The sequence below is a fragment of the Nycticebus coucang genome, chromosome 4 (genome assembly GCF_027406575.1).
Source record: "Nycticebus coucang isolate mNycCou1 chromosome 4, mNycCou1.pri, whole genome shotgun sequence".
Taxonomy (NCBI): domain Eukaryota; kingdom Metazoa; phylum Chordata; class Mammalia; order Primates; family Lorisidae; genus Nycticebus; species Nycticebus coucang.
Window position 1 is genome coordinate 35,016,259 of NC_069783.1, and position 25,869 is coordinate 35,042,127.

At 38.2% G+C, this 25,869-nt stretch overlaps 1 protein-coding gene and 1 long non-coding RNA gene across 3 annotated transcripts in view; one reads left to right on the forward strand and one right to left on the reverse strand.

Annotated features, from left to right (window-relative positions):
- Window positions 1-25,869, forward strand: part of LOC128583584 (uncharacterized) — an 89,265-nt gene that overhangs the window by 12,670 nt on the left and 50,726 nt on the right. The window lies entirely within an intron of this gene.
- The window catches only part of STRN (striatin), a 120,671-nt gene continuing 114,588 nt past the window's right edge, over window positions 19,787-25,869 (reverse strand). Inside the window, exon 18 of the mRNA XM_053587843.1 lies at window positions 19,787-25,825. Coding sequence (XP_053443818.1) covers window positions 25,656-25,825 — 170 coding nt within the window. The 3' untranslated portion in view covers window positions 19,787-25,655. The remainder of the gene's footprint in view (window positions 25,826-25,869) is intronic.

A 25,869-nucleotide genomic window follows, 5' to 3' on the forward strand; every position in this document is an offset into this window, starting at 1 on the left:
CCTTGTATCATTCATTTATGATCATAGAGCCCAATGGTGAGCAGGATATTATCTTTACTGCAATTTTTGCTTGATTACAGAACTGAACCTTTCATATATATGCAGGGCATCTTCACAATTTAGGATACACATGGCAAGCAACACCGACCAGCCTGAACATGACTAATCTTAATAACTGCCAAGGAGCTGAGAGGAAGCTGAAAAGACAGACTGAATCCTTTATGTCCCTGAGCAGGAAGAGTACAGAAAGATGGACACCAAGAACCTTCCTTCCACTGCCTCCACCCCACACAGAATAGAGATCATATGTCTTCCACACTGTGGAAACTGCCACCACATAGAGTTCACAGCAGCTTAGCCCTAGTAAATAAAGACCATAATACATACAAGGGTCCAGATGATCAGAAGGTGGGGGGAATAATCAAAAAAGGTTTTTAATAAAATAGAATGTGTGTACAATACATAGCTTGAAAAAATAATTAAGACCACATAAGTAGGGTGGTGCCTGTGGCTCAAGGAGTAGGGTGCCGGTCCCATATGCCAGAGGTGGAGGGTTCAAACCCAGCCCCGGCCAAAAACAACAACAACAAAAAAAAAAAAACCAGGCAGCACCTGTGGCTCAGTCAGTGGGGCGCCAGCCCCCATATACCGAGGGTGGCGGGTTCGAACCCGGCCCCGGCTGAACTGCAAACCAAAAAATGGCTGGGCGTTGTGGCGGGTGCCTGTAGTCCCAGCTACTCGGGAGGCTGAGGCAAGAGAATCGCTTCAGCCCAGGAGTTGGAGGTTGCTGTGAGCTGTGTGAGGCCACGGTACTCTATCGAGGGCGATAAAGTGAGACTCTGTCTCTACAAAAAAAAAAAAAAAAACAAAAACAAAAAAACCCCACATAAGTAAATTCAATTTCAGCACACACAAAAAAGGGATTCCCTGAAACCTTAAAAAACAAAAGGGGAAAGTTATATGTGAGATCTGAATTAGTGGCCAGAAAGTAGAAGAAATACCTTAAACTATAGATCAAAAATAATTCCTTAACCAGAGAATTAAAAACTATCCACTTCCAGGCAAGAAAGGTGACATTAAAAATAAAAAGATTCTAACTAGTATCATCTGCAACAGTGGAAGCAAGAATATGGTGAATCTTTTTTAAGCCACTGGATATAACCCCCAAATAGTACACCAAATCAAGATACCACTTACCTATTAGAAGAAAAAAGAACAGCTGTGGCAAACCAAGGATTCAAAGAATGTATTACCCCTTTTAAGGAAAACACTGAGAACTACACAAGAAATGAATTGGAACAGACTTCAGGCTGGAGGAAGACAAAGAAAGCAGAGGAAGCCCGGGCGTGGTGGCTCTGGCCCACAATACCAGCACTCTGGGGGTGCAGGCGGGTTATTGCCTGAGCTCATGATTCGACACCAGCCTGAGCAAGAGCCAGACTCCGTCTCTAAACATAGCTCAGCGTTGTAACGGGTGCCTGTAGACCCAGCTACTCGGGAAGCTGAGGCAAAAGAATCGCTTGAGCCCAAGAGTTAGACAGTGCTGTGAGCTGTGATGCCACAGAGGCAACAAAGTGAGACATTGTCTCAAAAAACAAAAAAAGAAAGAAAAGAAAAGAAAGTAGAGGAAAATAGGGGTGACGATATATGAATGCGTCTAAGAGCCAGGGAGGCAAACTAAAATGCATGAGGCCATCCCACATGACAAAGAATTGTCCTCCCTAAAATGCCAAAATACCCTCCTAAGAAACACTGATCTATATCATGGTTCTCTATTAAAATAACCACAGAGAGAGTGTGACACGGGGAAAGACGCTGCAACCCAGTGACTGGGCAGGGTGTAGGGTGAGAGGCCTGTGTCCCGTTCTGCTCCCCGAGGACGCCTTCAACTCCACTTTCATCTCCACCACAGGAACTGACTTTAAAATCAGGACCAGAGAGCTCAACGGAGAGAGTTAAACTGCAGATCTGGGACACAGCTGGGCAGGACGGTTCCCACAGTCCCGGCGGCCCAGTTCAGAGGCGCCGCGGGCGTCGTGTGGGTCGAGGACGTGGCCAGCGAGCGGTCAGGACGCACGGGGACAGGCCCTGGACTGGGGACGCCGACGCGCGCGCCTCCGCGGAGGTGGGAAGGAGGATGTCGCGAGTCAGTGTGACGTAAACGTGAACAACAGCAGGCGCGTTCCCGAGGAGCGGGAGGAAGGCCGGCCCTCCACCGCGGGATCAGGTCCCTGCAGGCCAGGGCAGAGGCCGGCGTCCAGGTGGACAGCGCGTTTGCGCTCTCAGCAGAGACGTCAAAGCAAAAATGGACAAAAATTGGAAAGCAACAGCCCCCAGGGGAGCAGCCAGGGATTGGAAATCACAGCAGAGCAGCGGGAAAGGAGCCGCTTTTCCCGAGGTGTCTCCTCAGATCCTCGCTCAGCCGCCGGTCTCTCCCCCGGGCCCCAGAATGCGATTGAGGAATTGTTGATTTTAGTAACTGTCTGATCGTTTTCAGCCTTGGAGATGGAATAAGTTAAGGATTTGCTATTTTTCCTGTAACATCCGCTGAAGAATGGGCCCACCTACACATCGAGTGTCCCGAAAGAGAGAGAGAGGGCCCGAGTCGGGGTGTAACCTCCATCTGGGGCTTCGACTCCCCGCCTTGCCCCGACCCCTTTGTGCCCCCCGAAAGCCGGTTCCCGCCCCCCAGCAGGCAGTTCTGGGAGTGCAGGCCCCACACCCTGACCCCAGGCGTCTGCCCACCAGATCTGCTGCCCCCTTCCTCCTCTCAGTTTCCAACAAGAGACAAAACCGTCCCCCACCCCTCTCTTTTTTAAACTGTTAAACCAAAGGGGAAACACAAATTAAGGAAATCTTGTGTGAAGTGTTGAGAAGGAAAGAAACCGGGGCAGTCTTCTGTTCACAGCCAGGTTTGGCTGCCTTCCAGCCAGGCCCCTCGGCAGTCCGCATCTGAGCACCAAGGGGGCACTCCAGGTGACCGCGAAACACGACCACACCTGCCACGCGGACTTCCTGCAGTTAGGTCACCCTCCTCTCAGCACCAAAATGGCTCCCACTCCACATCCTGCTATTGTGTCCAAATCGGACATCCTTCCTAGCTGAGATTTTTATTTTTCCATATTCATAGTGCATGAAGGGATTCCGTCTTTGAATCCAATGTCAAAACTAGGTGATTGGGAAAAAGCTCCTGTTATCCCTGGCTGCATGTGGCTAAGACACGAGGCATTCCATGGCAATGGGCTGCCCAAGGCAGTCTGGCTTGGTTTTGAGCCATCATCTTTGGGTTCTGTTCTGTTTTGACAGGTTTGCTGTCCCATAGAAAGACTGCAGTTGGGACCTGGTCACCAGGCTGGAGGGGTGTCACTAGGGAGCCTTTTCTTTTGTTGTTATGGGTTTTCCTCCCTCCTTAAGCTGCTGTCAATCCAAGCCATGGGCATCATGGTGTCTCTCCTCTTTTTTTTAAATTAAAACCAATGTACCAGCAATACAAAAAAAAATTTTTTTAAATGATAGACTATCTGGATATTAAGGTAAATGTTAGGTAAGAATTATTGATACAGAAGACATTAAATTATTGGTATAGAAATAATTGGTAAATGAATTCATTGGTAAATGAATATTTAATGTCTTAGAATATTTACTGATGGAGAAGACTACTAAATGAAAATTTTAGTAGTCTAGAATTACAGAAATTAAGTGATATTAGCAAAACCTAAGTAGACAGAGGATGGGAAAGTAAAAGCATCTTTAAGTATTGGGAAGAGGAAAAGGAAGTGAAAACATTCTAAAAGTCCTGGGTTTTTGGCTTAGCGGAAAGGATTAGTGATTTGGCTTTTTCATATAGCAAAAAAGATCTGATTATGAACACTAGGAAAGAAAAGATAATTATTGGAAGAGAAAGGCATAGTAGAAATTCCACATTAACATGAGAAAGAAAGAAAATGAATAATGACTTGATCAAACCAGCAAAAATAAAATAAAAAGAAGAAACAATGAAGTAAAATCATAAACATAATAAAACACGGTCAGTGGACATACTCAATGCAACCACTGAAAGAAACTACCAGGCAGTTAAAAAATGAAACCTGGAAACAGGCAGCTTAAAGGAAACACACTTCAAACAAAGGATAAAGCATGTTTGACAATAGAATAGACTGAGAGTTAGATATCAGGCAAAGAGGAATATAAATTTAAAAGCATGAAATAAGATAAAGATGAAAGGCACAATCAAAGAAGTTATAGGAGTTGTAAACCTGCATGCACCCAGCAACAGAGTAACTAAATATATACAGCAAGAACTATTAACAATTCAAGGAAAGTTTGATAAAAAGTATTGTGAAGTATTTCAATAGCTCTTTTTTCATAACAATTCTCAAGAAAAAAAAGTAAGAATATAGAATTGAAAAACAAAACCAACAACCACTTCACAGATAGTTACAAAACCTGAAATCATTTACATAGACAATACACACACTGTAGGCCTGTAATATTTACAAAAGTCAATAATATACTCAGTCTCAAATAAAACCTTCAATTTTAAAGAGAAGACTTGACAGGGTACATTCTCTAAATGTACATTCACAGAAAACTAAGATTAGACATAAGTAACAAAACTCATTTTTTCAAAAGTCCTTAACTCCTTGAAAATTAAGAAACACATATAGAGAAGCCTTGGATGAAAAGAATGAAGATCAATACCACATGCAAAAAACGTTACAAGAAGCAGAAATATATACATATATATTTAGTATATATATGTATAAAAGTGAAAGCCTAGACTAAAATATTTCCTACAAAACATAAACTATCAAAATGAATCCAAGAAGTGGACATTTTGAACAAAAAAAATATTAGAAAAGTAATTAAAGATCTTACATTTACAACAGAAGGCCTCAAGTCAGGTGAGGTGAACCAGGCCTGTAATCCTAGCACTCTGGGAGGCCAAGGCTGGTGGATGGCTTGAGCTCAGGAGTTCAAGACCAGCCTGAGCAAGAGCAAGACTCCATCTCTACTAAAAATAGAAAAGCTAGCTATGCACTGCGGCCAACACCTGTAGTCCCAGCTACTTGGGAGGCTGAGGTAAGAGGATTACTTGAGCCCAGGAGCTTGAGGTTGCTGTGAGCTATGACACTACAGCACTATTCAGAGTAAAAAGTGAGACGCTATCATTCATAAACGAATGAATGAATGAATGAATAAGGAGGCCTTTAGGTCAAAAGATATCTCAGCCAAGTTCTATAGAAAAAAATGAAAAGCTCCCTAACTCATTTTATGAAACAAATATAACTTTCTAAAAACTTATTAAAGTATAATACAGTGTATATATATATATGTGTACATGAGATAATTTTTCATGAACAATCTGACGTAAACAGGCACCTAGACAAAGACACATTATCAGAACTCCAGAAGTCCACTTCATCTTCCCACTTCAGACACAACAGCCTGCCCTACTCGCCACCTCCGATAACCACTTTCCTGACCTGGCAGATTAGTTTTGCCCATTTTTGCACTTTATAAGAATAAAAATATACTTTTATACATGGCTTTTTATGCTTGACATGTTTGTGAGATTCAGAGGTTGCATGTAATAACAAAGTGCTCATTTTTACTGCTGTATAGTATTTCATGGTTTTTGTTTCTCTCTGTCTCTTACATATATATGTTGCTCACAGCAACCTCAAACTCTTGAACTTAAGTGATTCTCTTGCCTCCGCCTCCCAAGTAGCTGGGACTACATGCGCCCACCACAACACCCGGCTATTTTTTTGTTGTGGTTGTCATTGTTGTTTTTTAGCAGGCCCGGGCTGGGGTCAAACCCACCAGCCCCAGTGTATGTGGCCAGCTCCCTAAACACTGAGCTATGGGTGCTAAACCTGTTTTTCTATATTTTTAAAAATTATTATCTCTTATGGATACATAATAGCTGTATATCGTTATAGAACATGTGATGTTTTGATAGAGGCATATAATGTGAATTAATCAAATCAGAATAACTGGGGTATCCATCACCTCAGGAGTTTATCAATATTTCAAATTAAGCACACAAAAATATACATATCCACTTTACAGTTGATAGACTTTGGGGTAGTTTCTGGTTTGAGTCTATTACTAATAGTGTTGCTATAAACATTCTAAACTTATCTTTTAGTGAACGTACGTATGCATTTTATTGGGTGTATGCCTTTCATTTTCTTCTTTTCTATATTTTAAGAGACAGGGTCTTTAATTGGGTGTACACCTAGAAGAATTATTAGATCCTATGGTATGACTATTTTCAGCTTTAGTTGATTCTGCCAAAAGGCTTTTTAATTTACATTCGCTCCATCAGTGGATGAACCTTCTGATTACTCCCACATCCTTGCCAACCTGTGTACTTTTTTACACCTAATAAAACGGTCCATTAAAGAAGACTGTAATCTTACCTATGAATATGCATGCTAAAGCTCAAATGAAAGATTAACGACTGAAACACAGATTTATAATGAAAGAATAATACATTATGACAAAGTAGGCTCTATTCCAAGGAGGCAAGTGTGTTTTAGTGCCAAGAACTTTATACATATAATTTGGTTAGTCAATAGCTTAAAGAAGAATTTTACAGATGATCATATCAAAAGATACTGAAAAGTCATTTGATAAAATTCAGCAGCTATTCCTAATAAAATCTCATGGCAAAACAGGAAAGAACCTATTTAAATAAGATAAGGATTATTTACCAAGCAGCAACATAAACATTCTAGATAATTAAATATCAAAACCATTATAACTAAAGTCAGTAACAAACAGGGTGCCGACCTATCACCTCAATAGTATATTGGTGTTTCTAGACAATCAAATCTCAGAAAATAAAAGATCTGTCAAACATTGGAAAAGATAAAATTATCTTTGTGAATGTCACAATTGTATGTCTAAAAATCCCAAGAGACTCTAGTGAAAAACTGCTAGAATTAGATTTCGTAGGCATAGATAATAAATTTGTTGTACACAAGTATACAGAAATGATAGGTTTTCTCTTTATTTGTAATAAGCTCTTAGAAATAAAAATGAGGCCAGGTGCAGTGGCTCATGCCTGTAATCCTAGCACATTGGAAGGCAAAGGTAGGCATGTGGCTTGCAGCCAGGAGTTTGAGACCAGCCTGAACAACATGCTAAGATTCTATCTCTACAAAAAAAATTAAAAATTTAAAATAATAAATGACAACGAGGAAAAATCATTCACAATAATGAACAAAAGGCTAAGAAACAGCAATGTATTTAATTTTTAAAAAGACACAGGATTTAAATTTTAAAAGAATAAAACTCTGAAATCTTACTGAAGACATAAGATCCAAACAAAAAGAAAATAATGATGTTCTTAAATGAGAAAAGAATATCATACATCAGCAGCGCCAGTAGCTCAGTGGGTAGGGTGTCAGCCACTTACACCCAGACTGGAGGATTCGAACCCGGCCCAGGCCAGCTAAACAACAATGACAACTACAACCAAAAAATGGCCAGGCATTGTGGTGGGCACCTGTGGTCCCAGCTGCTTGGGAGGCTGAGGCAAGAGAATCATTTAAGCCCAAGAGTTTGAGGTCACTGAGGGCTGTGACACCATAGCACTCTACTAAGAGCAACATAGACTCTGTCTCAAATAAAAAAAGAACTTTAACATATGACAAAGCTGATATTTCAAATCACTGGGAAAAGAGAGTTCAAAATGTAAAAAGAGCACTTACGATGTTTTAAAAAGTGGAATCATGGGCAAAATTTTAATCAAAATGAAAAATAAAAATTTTAAATGTGAATAAAAATGCAGATATGCAATTTAATTAAATGCAATCCAAATGAGTAAGTTTTATATGGAAAAAGCACTTATTAATGTGGTCAACAAGTTTTTTTGTTTTTTTTTTTTTGTTGTTGTTGTTAATTTCAGGTTACTGCGAGTGTGCAAACAGCCAGGTCACAATATTTAAATTTGTTAGATAGAATCCCTCTTGTACTTGTGTCCCACACCCAAAAGGTGTGCCATACACCCCTAATTTGTGCCCTTTAAATGGGAGCACAACAATTACCCCCTCATCCCTCCCTCATTTCCCCTCCCTCCAACTTGAATAGAATTAAGTTTTTCTCCTATGTGGGCATGCATTAGAACATTTACTAGCTTCATAATAAAATTAAGTACATTGGATACTTGTTTTTCCATTCTTGTGATATTTTACTAAGAAGAATGTGTTTCAACTCCATCCAGATTAATATAAAAGATATAAAGTTACCATCATTTTTATGGCTGAATAGTATTCCATGGTATACATATATCAACTCAAGTTGATGAACATTGATGTTGTTTCCACATCTTGGCAATTGTAAATTGAGCTCCAATAGATATTCTAGTGCAAATTTCTTTATGATAAAATGATATTTTTTCTTCTGGGTAGATGCCTAGTAGTGGGATTGTGTGGTCACATGAGAGATCTAATTTGAGTCCTTTGAGGAGTCTACTTCTTTCCAAAGAGGCTGTATTAGTTTGCAGTCTCACCAACAGTGTAAAAGTGATCCCCTTTCTCCACATTCACACCAGCATCTGCAATTTTGGGACTTTGTGATGTGTGTTAGGTGATATCTTAAGGTGGTTTTGATTTGCATTTCTCTAATGATTAGGAATGATGAGCATTTTTTTCATATGTTTATTAGCCATTCATCTATCTTCCTCAGAGAAGGTTCTGTTCATGTCTCTCGCCTAACGATAGAGGGAATTGTTTACTCTTTTTTTGTTGAATTAATTTGAGTTCTCTATAGATCCTAGTTATCAAGCCTTTGTCAGATTTGTAACATGCAAAACTTTTTTCCTATTCTGAAGGTTGTCTATTTGCTTTAATTTTTTGTGTGTCCTTAGTTTTTCAACTTAATTAAGTCCCACTTGTTTGTGTTTGTTGTTATTGCAATTGCCACGAAAGTCTTCATCATAAAATCTTTCCGCAGGCCAACATCCTCAAGACTTTTACCCACATTTTCTTCTAGGATTTTTATCATTTCATGTGTCAGATTTAAATCTTTGTCCATCTTGAGTCAATTTTTGTAAGTGGTGAAATGTGCAGGTCCAATTTCAGACTGCTACATGTGATTATACATTTCTCCCAGCACCATTTATTGAATAGGGAATCTTTTCCCTAGTCTATGCTTTTGTTTGGTTTATGAAAGATCAGATGGCTATAAGAGACTTGTTTTATCTCTTGGTTTTCTATTCTGTTCCATATGTCTCTGTCTCTATTTTTGAGCCAATACCATGCTGTATTGATCACTGTGGATTTGTAATATAGTCTAAAGTCTGACACAGTGATGCCTCCGGGTATTTGTTATGTTGTTGTTGTTTTTATAGTAGAGATGGGGGTCTTGCTGTTGCTTAGGCTAGTCTCAAACCTGTGAGCTCAAGCAATCCACCACCTTGGCCTCCCAGAGCTAGGATCACAGGCATGAGCCACCCCAGCTTTGTTTTTTTACTAAAAAATTGCCTCGGCTAAATGGATTTTTTTCTGGTTCCATATGAAACAAAGAAATATTTTTTCCAGTTCTTCAAAATATGATGTTGGTACTTTAATGGGGATTGCATTCAATCTGTAGATTACTTTGGATAGCATAGACATTTTAATAATGTTGATTCTTCCCAGCCAACAGCATGGATGTTCTTCCATTTGTTAATATCTACTGTTATTTCTTTTCTTAGAGTTTCATAATTCTCTTTGTAGAGGTCCTTGCCCTCTTTTGTTAGGTATATCCCTATTTCATTTTCTTTGAAGCTACTGTGAAGAGAGTTGTGCCTTTGATTATCTTCTCAACTTGGCTGTTATTGGTGTATACAAAGGCTACTGATTTGTGGACATTGATTTTATACCCTGAAACGTTACTATAGTTTTTGTTTAATTCCAGGAGAGTCTCTGGGGTTCTCTAAGATCGTATCATTGGCAAAGAGCAAGAGTTCGACTTCCTCTGCCCCCATTTAGATGCCCTTTATATCCTTCTCTTGCATGATTGCATTGGCTAGAACTTTTAGAATTATGTTGAATAGTACTGGTGATAGAAGACATCCTTGTCTAGTTCTGGTTCTAAGTGGAAAAGCTTTCAGTGTTACTCCATTCCGTATGATATTAACTGTAGGTCTGTCATCAATAGCTTCTTATCATTTTACCTTAGGCATCTTACCTTTTCTTGTTAGAAAAGGATGCTGAATTTTATTAAAGCTTTTTCTATTGAGAGGATTATATGGTCTTTGTTTTTGCTTCCATTCATATGGTGAACTACATTTATGGATTTGCATATGTTAAACCAGCCTTGCACCTCTGGGAGAAAGCCTACTTGATCATGCTGTATAACTTTTTAAATGTGTACCTGTAATCTATTGGCTAAATTTTTATTATTTTTACATCACTATTCATTAGTGAAATTTGTCTGTAGTTCTGTTTTTAGTTGGTCCTTTTCTAAAGGTTTTGGTATCAGGATGATGCTTGCTTCATAGAACATGTTGGGGAAGATCCTTTCCTTCTCATTGTTTTGAAATAGGTTCTGTAGTATAGGTACAAGCTCTTCTCTGAAGGTTTGATAGAGTTCAGGTGTGAAGCCATCTCATCTAATTTGTGTGTGTGTGTGTGTGTATGTGTGTTTGGAAGCTTTTGTATTGTTTCTCTTCTCAAAGTCAGGAGCTCCTTACCAGCCTGGGGAAAGCAAGACCCTTACCTCTGCCAAATATAGAGAGAAAACAGCAATATGTTGTAGTAAGGACTTACCAATACTTTCTTTCCAAAGGCCAAGCCTAGGACATCCAAGACTCTGAGCTTGCAGCCTCCTTGAGCTAGACCAATGCCATGACCACCCAGCCAGACCAATGCTATGACTCCCAGCTCTCAGAGAAGAGGACAAAATTTAAAAATTAAGAAAACTAGATAAAGGGCGGTGCCTGTGGCTCAGTGAGTAGGGCGCCGGCCCCATATACCGACGGTGGCGGGTTCAAACCCAGCCCCAGCCAAACTGCAACAAAAAAATAGCCGGGCGTTGTGGCGGGCGCCTGTAGTCCCAGCCTCAGATGGAGGCTGAGGCAGGAGAATCGCATAAGCCCAAGAGCTGGAGGTTGGTGTGTATCCTGTGACGTCATGGCACTCTACCGAGGGCGGTAAAGTGAGACTCTGTCTCTACAAAAAAAAAAAAAAAGAAGACTAGATAAAAAATTAAAAATATAACTGTATATGATAAAGAAGAGAAAAAAGGGACTATCTTAGGTGTTGTGTGAGAAATTTATGTGGTCAAAATGAAAAAAAAGGAGAAAAATCTAACAAAAGAGAGAATAAGAAAGAAATAAAAAGAATAAAAGGGGCTGAAAAACCATAAAATGGAGGATCCCTTGCTATTGAAAAAAGTAAAAATGACAAAATATAAAAATATAACCGAATTAAAACCTAAACAACAAAAACAATAAAAGATGAAAACAAGAAAAGAAAAAAAAACTAAAGAAAAAATTTTAAAAAGAAGTTTGTGGGGCGGTGCCTGTGGCTCAAAGGCGGGTGCTTGGCAGGGCAGAGGCCAGCCAGTAGGCTGGCTCTCCCTTAGAGGGCTGGGGATGGGAAAGGATTGTCCTACAGTATTTCGATTTTGGACTGGGCGCCGGCCCCATATACTGGAGGTGGTAGGTTCAAACCCAGCCTCAGCCAAAAACTACAAAAAAAAAAAAAAAAGTTTATGTGTCTACATGTGTGTGTGTGCAGCAATTAATTGCCTGGATGCCAGGTGGCTCTGTGGTGTTAGGAGATGGAAAACACACACTGGATTTTCCGTATATGTTCGGGTTCAGAAGCCACTCTCTAGTCGCAAAAGAGGCCAGATCTTGTCTCCTTGACTTCTTTGCCCTCAATCCAGGCCTGTTCATTTCGTCAGCATTCAGTCTCCATGGGCCTGGGCTCCTAAAGCTTTAGCCAGACTTCCCCCTAGGCAGTGCTCTCTGACAACAATGTGGCCCAAAGTGGGTGTGCAGGGGCACTCAGTTCACCCCAAAAATGGCTGCTCAAGCTCAGCAGGTGTGCCAGAGTTGGCCATGCACTAGGATCCTGTGGATTGTTGTTCTCATGGTGGGTGGTCTTCCCACAATAGTGGCACCCCACCAGCAGTATAGCCATGCCCAGCATTCAACCACCACTGCCAGACCCTGTCCGAATCTACTTGCTTGCGCCAAGGAGCAGCCCAGTCCAAAATCGAAATACTGTAGGACAATCCTTTCCCATCCCCAGCCCTCTAAGAGAGAGCCAGCAGACTGGCTGGCCTCTGCCCTGCCAAGCACCTGCCTTCCACATTGAATTTTCCTCAGCTCCAGACCTCCTTGTTGGCTCCTGAAGTCTCCTGCCTCTTCATGGTACCCCTGGAGTGGCGTTTCTGTACACATTCCCCTAGCCAGAGATGGCTGAAGGCCACTTTCCCCTATTTAACCATGAGCAACTGGCAAGGGGATGTCTCTAGTTTGCTATCTTGCTCCTCCCAGTAAACAGCTTAAAAAAAAAAAAAGTTTAACATCGACAGAAGAAAAAATTGCTAAGAGTTCCTACACACTATCCTGTTTTCCCGAAAATAAGACCTACTTACAGGAAAGATAAGACATCCCCTGAAAATAAGACCTAGAGCATCTTTGGGAGCACACTTTAAAATAAGACACTGTCTTATTTTCGGGGAAACAGAGTAGTTAAATAAAAAGACACTAGAAATGTGGACAAAAATAAGAAAATTGAAAATGAATGTAAAGGTACAACTCTAAGTATTTATGGGGTAGGCCGAATTCTAAGATGGCCCCACAAATATTGCCCTGGCATTACTCCCAGGATGATGGGACTTTGCAGATGTAATTAAGGCTACTTATTGGTTGACTTTAATATACCTACACTACCTAGATTACCTAGATATGCCTAACTTCATCACAAGAGCCCTTTGAAAACAAAGTGTTTTCTCTGCATGGTAGCAAAAGAGAGCAAAGTGCAGAAAGGATTTGGTGCATGCTTGCTGGCTTCGAAAATGGAGAGGGATCACGTGCAAGGACCAGAGAGCAATCTCTAGGAGCTTAGATTGACAGCCAGCAAAGAAAGAGAGACTTCCATCCTGCAACTTTAATGAGCTTGGAAGTGAATTCTTTCCCAGATCTTTTAGGTAAGAGCCCACCCTGGCACACACCTTCATTCCAGCCTTGGTGAGCCCCAAACAGAAAACCCAACTGAGTTTCCTTGGAGTTCTTACTTACAGAATGTTGAGCTAATAAAAGCACATTTTAAATTGCTAAATTTGTTATAACTCATTATGGAGCAATAGAAAAGCAACAAGTAATTCACTTATGAATGCAATACAAATGGCCAAACGTATGAAAAGATTTCCAGATTTATAGTAGTCAGGCAAATGGAAATTCAAGTAACACTGGAAATTCACTACACTCACCTGGCCGTTTTTTAAAATGTTACAATAGTTACTGCCAGTGGGTATTAGGGAAAAGTGTTTTTATACATTTACTGATGGGAATATAAATTGTTCCAGCCATTTCTAGAAACAACATGCCTACATCTATTAAAAATTTTAAGTATCAGGCTGGACATAGTGGCTCACACTTGTAATCCTAGGCCAAAGCAGGTGGATTGCCTGAGCTCACAGGTTCAAGACCAGCCTGAGCAAGAGCAAGAGCTCATCTCTAAAAATAGCCAGGCGTGGTGGCAGGTGGCTGTAGTTCCAGCTACTCAGGAGACTGAGGCAAGAGAATTGCTTGAGCCCAGGAATTTGAGGTTGCTGTGAGCTATGACGCCATGGCACTGTACTGAGGACAACAAAGTGAGACTCTGCTTCAAAAAAAATTTTTTTTAGTATCCATATCCTTCAACCCAGTAGTCCTACTCCGGGAGTCTATTCCACAAAAGTAAAACCATCACAGTGACAAAACATATGCATAGGAATGTTTATTGTAATAGTAAAAACCTGGTAACAAAGTAAACACTCATTAATAATGAACAGATTTAATATCACGGTGTCATCACCATAGAGTATTACACAACCATTAAAAAGAACAAAGTAAAAGCTGTAAGATACACTTAGAGGGATTTCCATCACATACTGTTGAATGAGAAAAGTGAGATGCAGAGAACTTACATGATCCCACTTATTTAAAGCAAACTGTCCTACCAAAAATCTCATTTATAAGATTGTGTGTGTACACACTAATTTAACAGATTTTTATATGAATAGCTTTGTAGGATGGTCACAGTGCACATTAAATTAGAAAATGCAAGTTGGAGAGTAACGTGGAGAGTAAGACAAATACAAACCCATATGTTTTAGTTGTACATAAATATTTGTATGAAAATTAGAAAGGTATGTATCAGGGATGTAGGAATGAAGGAGTATGATGGGAGATGATTAGTTTTGTCTTTATGCATCTTTATTATTTCACGTATTGCCCTTTTGTGTTAATCAGTATCAATCTGCATTACTTTTAACTTGAAAAACATCTATTCATTCTCCTTCCCTGTTTTTTTCCTTAGCACTAATATTCCATTATTTTACTTCTTTCCTCCAACTGGAATGTAAGCTGCATCTGGTAAAGGCTTTTCTGTTTCCTATTGATTGCAAGCAACTGTCTAGCCAGAAGCAGGCACTCAAATATTAAGTAGTAGTATTATTCTGCTATTCTCGGTATTCATTTCAATCTTATTTCTCCTAAATACCTGATAGTCTAGAAGTTATCAGGAGTGTGAAAGAACTACATGACAAGAAGTCTGGATTCAGCTAGTGAATAACAGTTACATTTTATCAAGATGTTTTACATTATCTCAAATCAACCTATTGAGGCAGCTCTGTTAACGCCATTTCAAAGATGAGAAACCAATTCAGAAGACTCTTAAGTGTCTTGTGCCCAGGACAAATTCCTGCTCATTCCTACGTGCTGAATTGATCTTTAAAGAATCCTATTTATAAAATTTAAAGGACAGTACAGATTTAAGTATGAATATTTCATACTTATATAATTCACTATTGTGATGATTTTTTTAATGATTTAAAGCCACTTATTAAATATAAATAGTCTAACTTGATTATTTTATCTTGAAACAATTAGGCTGTTTAGCTACTGTCCTCAAGCCACCTGGGCCTTGCTCCAGTGATGTCAGAAAACCAATGACATAGAGATATTCCTAAGAGGGTTAATAAACGTTTGGATAATTACTATAAAATCTTCAAGACAAAAACCACCCTGAGAACACCTTGGGGGATTTTGGCTGAGTCTTCATCTCCAAAGTAAGCTCCCCAGGTGGATGCTTTTCCACATAAGCTTCCACTGGGAAGATGCTCCTTTACCTCCTTGAAGAAAAAAGTCAGTCATCAATAGCAGGACCAAGTGCAGCCAAGAAGAGAGTGGAGGTAGCTCTATCTGGGTCCAGGATGGTTAAGGAAGGCTAATGATCTAGGCTAGTGGAGAAACTCTCCTTCAAGGACTCAAAGGTCACTGGGTTGGGAGGGGGAGGAGAGAAACAGCAGGGACTGCCAGGAGGCCATTAAGAGCGTTTCCAGAGACACCGCCCTACCCTGCCACCACATGCTTTGCTCAGTCTCTACACAAGCAGGATTGTAAGTGTGCAGCATGAACAGGGTGCTAACTTGGACATTCTGCTGCCACCTTTGAGGTGAAGTCCAAATTCTTGCCCCGTCAGGGTGCAGACCTCACTCTTAGTATCAGCTCCACAGATCTAACTGCAATTGAGGCTCACCTAGGGACTAGCAAGGATTTTTTTCTTCCAATGATTTGGATAGATTAAGAGCTTTGAAATGGGTTCTCTGATTACTTACTTTTTATATGGTAGGCCCTAGACGACATGCTAAGAGGAATATAAAAAACAAACAAACAAACAAACATGGCCTCTGCCTCAAGAGCTTATACAAATAGAAGCAAACAAATAATCATTGTTTTATTTTGTAGGTTGACAAATGCGCAGTACTTAATGTATGAAATCTGGGTTAAGGAAGGGGGAGATTCAAGACATTCAAAAAACTTACATCACTATCTGCTCTCCATTCCTCAAGACACACCCAGATCTTGAAGGATAATGCATAATATAAACATATATTATTGACAGTTCAACTTTTGAACTTTCAAAATAATCCTGAAAATCACAGAAAATAAAACGTTTGTGTATTTATTAGCAAAACTATTGATTGCATACATGAGGGCGCAAAACTGCCTGAATATGTAAGCTTCAAGTTAATTTCCACCCCCAGAAAGCAATGCTTCTGAAGAGAAAGAAATTTGTTTTCTTTAAAAAACTAGAATCAGTAGCTGTGTATTTCTGAGTATCCTATAGCAATGAGAAATAAGGAGCTTACTTGTTTAAAAGGCTGACCGAAAGAAATAAAAAAGAAAATCTTAACATTTTAGAGTTGAGAGAAAGTCTGATTTCTTTTGACCTTGGAGATATATAAGGAAACTGAACAGGCATGATTTCATTGAAAAAGTTTTCATTTAAATAAATTTAGATTATTTAATTATGACTAAATGATGCCTTAGCTTAACCTGTCCACTTTTGAAATCCATATGAAACGTAATTGGCAGAACATGATCTTAAAGTTGTTAAACTTTAAGCCTAACATTAAAGTTAGCTCTGGAAGACACTGCTATTAAAATTATTCATGAGATATACAGTGGTGTATACACACTGTAGCTTGATGTTCTATTCATTTTAACATGTTTGAAATGCACAAGTCTCCATTTTATCTGCAAGCTATGCTTCAAAGTTTTGGTTTTCCGGTCAGCAAAATCTGAGACAATTACCACCTAAGAAAGCATTCTTAACACTTGAGTACTTGGGGGTGGGGTGGGGGATGGGGGTGGATATTATTCACAAACAACTGTCAAATATGTGAGACCAGTTTTTCTTTTTCTAAAACACACACTGAGTAAAATTATTCTATCAAGAGAATATTCTGAAACATGTGGGCTGCAGAAAAAGATGTTAAGTATACTACTAAAAAATGATTTTAAAAGCACAGTCAAAACAATTCAGAACAGAACTCACCCTGTAAAAATGATCCTATTTTTTCATGAGATTATCACGTGACCACATTAAGACATTTCTTACATATCTTCATTCTGACATAGGAAGATGACACAACATACCCGAGTTTGTTGATAAAGCTCCCTAAAACATGATAAAAACAATGCCCTCTGACACTTCGTCAGGGAGCTCTAGGTTTCTTTTGGTAACAGGGACCAATGCCAAAAAAGCCAGAATTGGAAATTTACTTTTTCAGGTGAAAAGTGGTCATCTTTCCAGCTCATTTAAGTTGAAATGGAAGACAGCATGGCCCAAATCACAGGGCTAGGTACATTTCTTCCTTCATGTGGTATTTCTTTCCCCATACTCTCACTCAACAAATTGTTTCTCATGAAATTATTTTTACTCTAAGCTAATCTTCTTTATGTATCAAAAATTACTGCCGTGGTCCTACTTCCAAAAGAAGGCAGATGGATGCCAGTATGCACTAACACTTCAGCACATTCTATATAACTATAAGCAGCTTATTTCTACAACTCATGATTAATGTGAATTTTTGTTTTCCACGCATTTTTTCCCCTAATTAAAGTTTTCAGTTTGGGAATTCCCACTTGTGGATGACGTACTTCTCTATCATTACCCCTAATTTGATGATGCTATCACATAATTTAATCTTCTCTTTGAGGTTACAGACTGGAATCTTGGTATAGACATTGAATGTTAGGATGGCATGAAATCCTATAGCACACGAATTAACAATACTAACTCCAGTACTCCAAGTGCTATTTAACAGATGTTTTACTGTAGGTTCTCCTTTACATCACTAGGATAATTCTCTCTCTAAAGAGGGACACAGAGTCAATGTGGAGTTGACATCTGAACCAGTCTTTGCATCAGGTCAATGGCTAAATTACCAAGGACAAGAGTATTTTATAGAAAATAGGCCTTTCTCTTCAGCAGGATACCATAGAATTTGCTCACCCAGATAATCACCTGAACTGAAACCACCATTAATTATCTTTAAAATAATAGCTATTATTAGAAAGAAAGGTGGGGCCGGGCATGGTGTCTCATGCCTGTAATCCTAGCACTCTAGGAGGCCAAGGCAGATGGACTGCCTGAGCTCACAGGATCGAGACCAACCTGAGCAGAGTGAGACCACATCTCTAAAAATAGCTGGGCGTTGTGGCAGGCACCTGTAGTCCCAGCTATTTGGGAAGTTGAGGCAAGAGAATTGGTTGAGCCCCAGAGTTTGAGGTTGCTGTGAGCTATGATGTCACTGAAATCTATGGAGGGAGACAAAGTGAAACTCAATCTCAAAAAAATAAATAAGGGCTTGAGGTTTTGTAGGGTCTGAGGGATACTGAGAGTGAGTCATTTTCTGTTTGGTGGATTTTGAATAGTTTGATTTTGTAAGTATACAAAATATGATAAGAAAATAAAAATTCTAATTTTTAGAGTTATAGAACCATGTCTTGGTGCTTCTTTACAGAAATGGAGTGTTCTGGCCATTGTAACTGAGAAATAACAAGTGGACAGAGGTTTAGTGATGGTAGCGTTTGTATGCTAGACTCTCAGGTGTTCTTGTAATACCTTGTGTGCCAATGCTAGGATGTCTTAAAACTTCAGTGATCTTGGTAAAGCCAAAACAGGATATTACTCTGAATGTAGGTTGACCTCAGAGGGTTCATCAAGCCATGAATAACTTTTGGAATCTTCTTGTCCTTCTAAGCTAGATTACTCCAAAATACTTCCAGCAGATCATGTCTCGGTTCTCATTAAAAAGGACATTTCCAACATTATTGAAAAATATGTGTACATACCAAAGGATACAACACTCCTTTCTATACCAGCATATAGAACATTAAAGAACAGTGGATACACACTTCCACCTTTAAAATTCCACCTTCCACCTTTTAAATTCCATATTGTATTGTGGCTCCAGACTGGAACAAAGAGATTGTGACTTCTGAGCAAAGACCTGGAATAATAATGTTGATTTGAAGGGAGAGCAAGTGTGGAAGATTTATGCTTGTCTGTTAAGTAGCCAAAGAAAAAATAATCACACATTAAATTTATATAATTATTGTGTATAATTTTTAAAAACTACTTAAATTAACACCTGAAAAACATAAAATCTAATTATTTAACACATGTATTGCTGAGCAACATAACTCATGCTTGTAATCCCAGCACTTTGGGGGGATGAGGAGGGAAGATTGTTCAAGGCCACGAATTTGAGATCAGGCTGGGTAACAGGGTGAGAACCACAAAAGAAATAAAAAAATTAGCCAATACAATGCCCACCTATAGTTCCAACAACTCAGGAGGCTGAGGTGGGAGGATAGCATGAGGCCAAGAGTTTGATGCAGTGAGTTATGATTACACTACTGCACTCCAGAATGAAAACCAAACTTCATTTCTTAAAACAAAAAAATGTGTGGCCCTTAAAGTATTATTGATCCTATCGTACTAGGTATTTTAATTTTACTGGCTTTCAGAAAGCTCAAATTCTCTTCAGTGATAAACATCTTTACCTTTGTAGAAAACATCTACACCTTTCTCACAGACTGTTTCATTAATTTGGACTCATATATACTTTTTCTAATGCCTTTTTATTTCTCTGCATCTCTCTATAACTCCCCCCAGAAACCCAAAATCAGATCAGTTTCAAGTAATTTAACTGATTTGCTATAAAGCACAGCTCAATTCCAAATCTGACATACACTCCAATTCATGAGACACCTATAGCACATCATTTGTATTTATACACTTTATTTAAAAACAAATAATACACTTAGAGCCACCGAAAATGGGTATCTTAATTAGCTTATCCATACCCTGAATTTACAAAAGAAATTTCTTGCACCACAAAAATTAGCATCTGGATTAATTTACATTAATTGATATTATAACTAAAATTTGAAATACCTGAAGATCAAACAAATCTGGCCTAGGGCTTACCAGTTGGGGAGTTGAGTGTGAAGACAAAGGGTGATTTAGGAATCTGAACACTGATGATACCCTAAGGTCAGCTCTAGGAAACTGAAGTTGAGAAGCCATAAAATAACCAGTACATTTAAATATTACAAATAAGTGGTTTCTCCTAAAAACCGGAATTAGATCATACAGTTGAGTGGGGTGGGAATTAGGGGTACTTCTTAATTTGGATCACAAAAAGTGTGTGGAGAAAGGTATTTGTTTTCTCACAAGAGGCAAACCTCAGCCAAACAATGAGGAGAACTGCAGGGACAGTGATAATATGGTAGAACTAAGACTTTCTGATTACTGATAATACCAAATTTAGCAGCTCTCTACTAAATTAAAATACATTCTCTGAGACATTTTCAGAGAGGAGCTAACACACAACCAGGGAAAAAAATCATTCTACATCAACAAGGCACTCACTGGTTCACAGCCTGTTAAAAACCCAGGCAGACACTGGAGTTAATCTAAATTAAAATGAAGTTCCAAAATTTGCATCAGAGGGATGACAAGCATGTTAAATTGTGGTCCCAGTTAAATCAAATCTAAAGCTTGACTAGCAAAGATCCAGAAAATTTTGACCCCTAAGCACCACTTCAGGAATAATGCTAGAATAAATGACTGGGATCTAGGGATCTCTGGCCTAACATTTGCTCCTTCTAGATTTAAAAAACTAAACAGAAACTTATATAAAGGATCTGTTAAATACTCTTGTCAACTTACCTCTGTCAGTATAAGAGATTTACAGTGACATAAAGATCCAGCTGGATGATGGATATGGCCAAATAAAAAGCTTTTAAGTGGCAAAAGTAAAAAGAATTCAAATCCCTTACCAATGACCGGATCTTTGTTTTCAATACAGATATGTTACTCTTCTGCACCTCCCCATAAAATGAACTTCAGGAATTGATACATTACACAAAAATATTTTTGTCATCTACGACTCTTGTACAACCTGAATCCCAGTGTCAAACACTTACTTCTGTAATTATATAAATAACTAAACAAGTAACATAATAATGGAGGCAACTTCTGAGTAAATACAATGAATGATGATGTATTTAATAGTCTTGAAATAGCTTTCAAAGAATAAAGTAAGCTGAATAAAATTATACTTAGAACTTTTTTCCATGTAAATTCAATAATAATTTGGCTCTTGGTTAAAAACATCACAGAGATACACACTTACCAGAAATTAACTATCTCCACTCACTAACAACATTGATGATTTTAAGCAGTTTTTTCAGAATAAAATCAAAATTAATTCTAAGCTTTTCAATCTGATTTGTGACATCTTAATATAACTTAAATGACAAGGCCTGAGAAAAGCACCAACACGAATTTTTAAATTGCATCTAACCATCATTTCAGATGTCATAAAGATTTGCTTTAGTTAATATGGCAGCAGTGACAAAGAGGTAGATATGAGAGATGCCATTTAAATACTTTATGACTATTCTTAGGTGGAATTTTAAGTTCAGATGTGTAATCTAAAAATAATTTTTACTAGATGAATCTTGTCACATAAGAATATCATAATATGCTCTTATGTAAGGGGAAAACATATGAAGTACTAAAAAAGTGAGCCTTTAAAAAATTATATTTACTTAGCCAATGTTAAGGAGATCCCATAATTTTGGTGAACAAATAATTTTTTCTTTTACCTGAACTTGACCATAATAAAAGAATAGCTATTTTGTCTCTACTGAAATTTCTAGGAATTCACATTCAACATTCTTGGAAATCATGTGTGATACTCAGAAGAGCATAAAGACAGTGCATGAAATGTCCCCTGAAGTCCTAGAAGTTGAGCAGATACATTAGAAAGACATTGATGGTCACAAATCAGGACCTTCACAGATTGGTAAATACACATACACACGCATGGGCAGGCGCATGCGGGTACACACACTCTCTCTCTCTCACTGTCCCCCTTCCACCCCAACTCAATCTCATCCTCACTGTAAGGCTGCATTATATTTTTTAAAGGCACCTCTCATTTTCTAGCTATTGCCTTCTCAGTGATATTTATTCTCTTAAAAAGCCTGAATGTTCATTGGAAATAGTTCAGTACTGAGAATGGAGTATTTTTCAATTCACATTTGAATAGCCAGGTTTTCTTACATTCAGATTTTAATAAACTAATGACAGTCTTTGAAACAAGCATGCTAGCCTATAATGAATATAGTATGTACAGTAATTTAAACATTTAGAACTATATATTATACTGCAAAAGCAAACAGCACAACACTCGCCATACTCATCATTTGCTGTATATGCTACCTCCAAAAATGAAAATACAAAACAGTAAAATGCACCTATGGTATTTTTTATATATATATATATATATAGTCTATATATATTATATATATTTTTACAATATATATAATATATATTTATAAAATATACATAGATTTTAGACATTTTCAAATAAATCTTCATCATTATCTCCAAAAGAAATTTATAGCAATACTGAAGGAATGAAAATCAGATAAACAAAGTTTCTCACAAAGTTCATTATCAGTGATACAGCTCAATTTCTCCCCTTCTAGTCATAACTAAAATGATTATAAAAGCTAAATACTTTGCATAACTAAGTATCTGTTTAATGGCAAAAATTGCTAAACTTGTTCAATAGAAAAATACTGAAGGTCATTATATCACATACGTTAAGTATCTGTCTATGGTTTGAGTAGCAAATGGGCTCCATATGACAGCTGAGTTTTGAGAAGGGTGCTGCAAGCTCCCAGAGATGTAGCCACAGCATATGAAAATAAGGCAGGGACTTGTACCCCCTGCTGATTTTCATACTATTCTAATACTTTTCATCCACAATATTTACAAATCAAGCACTCTGACAACAATTCAAGGCTGCTTGAATACTGAATTTGTTCATTTTGGGAATTTTCACTAAATTTTCAATAGGCTAGGGGAAAATGAGACACATATATATGCTACTATCTAGTTGGAAGACAGCTTTGGCTCATTTCTAGGCTGACATCATACAGTGCTAGTGAAGAAGAAACTCACTGTATACAGTCTCTAATGGCATAGCATGGGCTTTCTAAGAAACTTTTAACAGTTCCATCATTTGCACTACAGTCTATATATCTCATGGTTATTTCCCATTCATGAACAGAAAAATTTCAGCCATAAAAAATAAAATCAACAGGGGAAGAGACTGTCTTGGTCTTCAGAATTTCAGTGACATTAGTATAAAGTAGGCACTGAAGATCTTGGAAATTAATTAAAGCAATTAACTGGTAGAAAAATCAATAGCTTTGTGGTTGTCCATCATAAATATAAAAAGTAAAGGGCACCTAATTAGAATTTTCCAGTATCCTTCTCTAAATGTTAGGTTAGCAACACCCTTTCTTTGCTCTGTGAAGAACCAAAAGAAATTTACTGAATACAATGTGGAATTCCATATCTCCATGAAAATATAAACATTCACCTGGCAGCTTATGTCTAAGTCAATTCATTTGAGCATAAAAATGAGTCTCTTAAGTCTGCGTGTTAGCTAAAGCACAAAGATGAAATGAAAAGGTAGCTCTGTTAAAATACTACAGCATATCTTTTTTTTTTTTTTTGTAGAGGCAGAGTCTCACTTTATGGCCCTCGGTAGAGTGCGGTGGCCTCACACAGCTCACAGCAACCTCCAACTCCTGGGCTTAAGCGATTCTCTTGCCTCAGCCTCCTGAGTAGCTGGGACTACAGGCACCCGCCACAACACCCGGCTATTTTTTGGTTGCAGTTTGGCCAGGGCGGGTTTGGGGCCGCCACCCTACCGACTGAGCCACAGGCGCCGCCCACTACAGCATATCTTATAACAAGCAGACAAATTTAGCTTGGATTTTTATCTTTAAAGAAAATTTGCCCGTACATTGCAGAATTCTAGAGGCAAAACAGAAATTTTAAAGAAAAATATTTCAATTATTATCCACACCACCACTAGAATACTTTTTTAAGGAGCAGACATACATATCATCAGAAGTCTCACTGCTGTGATAATGGAATATGTGGGAACAGGAATGTAAGAATTATTTTCATAGGCCTAAATATTTATTGATATAAGCTTTTTAAAAATTTGAGAGCCTATTGTGTATATACATTTTGGTGAAAAGGTACACATTAATAATTTATTTATAATTTCTAGACTGGTCTCTGTCATTTGGAGCAAACAGGAAATAGTATAAGAGAGGAGCGACAGCTATAGGGATAGGTCTGTACAACAGGGACTAGGTCTAGACAGTGGGGTCTGGGAATCCCCAAAGTTGACCACATGTAGATCACAGGTAAGGTGGGCTTGGGGAAGCCCAGCCTTTTAAGATATGGTTTTCCACAGAAACAATACAGATTCACTGTCCATTAAGACAGGTGTATCCAATTAAACAGTGGGGGAGGGATAAGGGAAAGAGAAACAACTTTTTAGCCAACAATCAGCCACTTAACTCTTCTATCCAGGTTTCTGGGAGGTTGTTCTTATATATAGATGGGGGCCTTCGGGGGTACAAAATATATGCTTTAATTAGTACTTCTGCAAAAGCAGCTGCCTGAGGTTAACCATACTCTTTGGCCTGCTAAAACAATAATTATGAACTATTTTTGGTAGGTGTCAGATAACAAGTGAGAGAAAAAAAGAAAAGGCAGAGATTATCTGAAGCATGGTTATGTGGGTGTTAATAAATGAGTACTAACAAGTAACTTCCATCTTCTCAGTCACCAAAAGGTAAGATTTCATCAATATGAAATAGTCACTCTGGTACTATAAATATCACAGGAATAAAGTAAATTTCAAAACAGAAATTATTATAGAGATATGCCCTGTTTATCCTTAAAAATAAACAGAATTTCAAACCTGAATAAGTTAAATCCTTTAGTAAAAGCAGACTCTATCAACTGTTCTTCATAATGGTGAGTGCTTGACAGCTAAACTTTAGAATGGTACCAAATCTATTTTCAACAGTGTAATACAATATAGAAATCTGCTTGCAAACTATATATTTGTTTTGCACTTCTTAATAATTATATATTTAACATATTATTGCATTTTTTCCCCTAATAGGTAAAATGCTTTGTCAGGTGCTTTATGTGAACAGCTGAAAAGAGAGCTAGATCAAAAACTCATTTTAACATTGCCAGTCATTATACACAAAGGGGTTGTTAGTGTGGCAGCTCTGATAAAGATTACTGTTTTGACTACCTAATGTGTTTAACAAGATTTCTTAAAGGAGAACTAGGTTAAGTTTCCACTCTTCCCCTACTCATTCCCAGCTATTGAGCTTTTTAATTATCTTGTAGCATGCCCTACTTGCTCAAAAAGGACAAGCTAAACCTATATTCGCTCAGGCCTGCCTAGCGAATTAGAACAACCTCAGAAATAAAAGCATGTATTTGGGAAAAAATTTAAAATGGTTTTCAGGCTCATAGATACAGCCGAGCTTGCAGCAACCTGAACAAATTTTAGTTTTAGAAAACAGTATTATGAATTGCAAAACTATACTTTAACAAATGTTCTCTGTGCTCCTTCAGCAGAACAAAAGGGCAGGACGAGTTGATTCTTGCCCTCGTCTTCTGTATCTCTTTTGTGCAGTTGATTATTTATAAAGAGCTAGAAGGTAAAGATGCACTGTGTCATACAAAGACTTTAGCCAGTGCGTCAGCTCCAGCACTGGCTATATAGCATTTGGAGGGGTGGAATGCTACATCGTGAATTGATTCTTCAAACTTTTTCCGATGAGCTGTGAATTCCTGGATACATGTCTTACTTTCTAGGTTCCATAAACGTATTGAACAGTCATGACCTAAAATAAAAGAAGGGGAATTGAAAGAAAAAATTATGTTGACA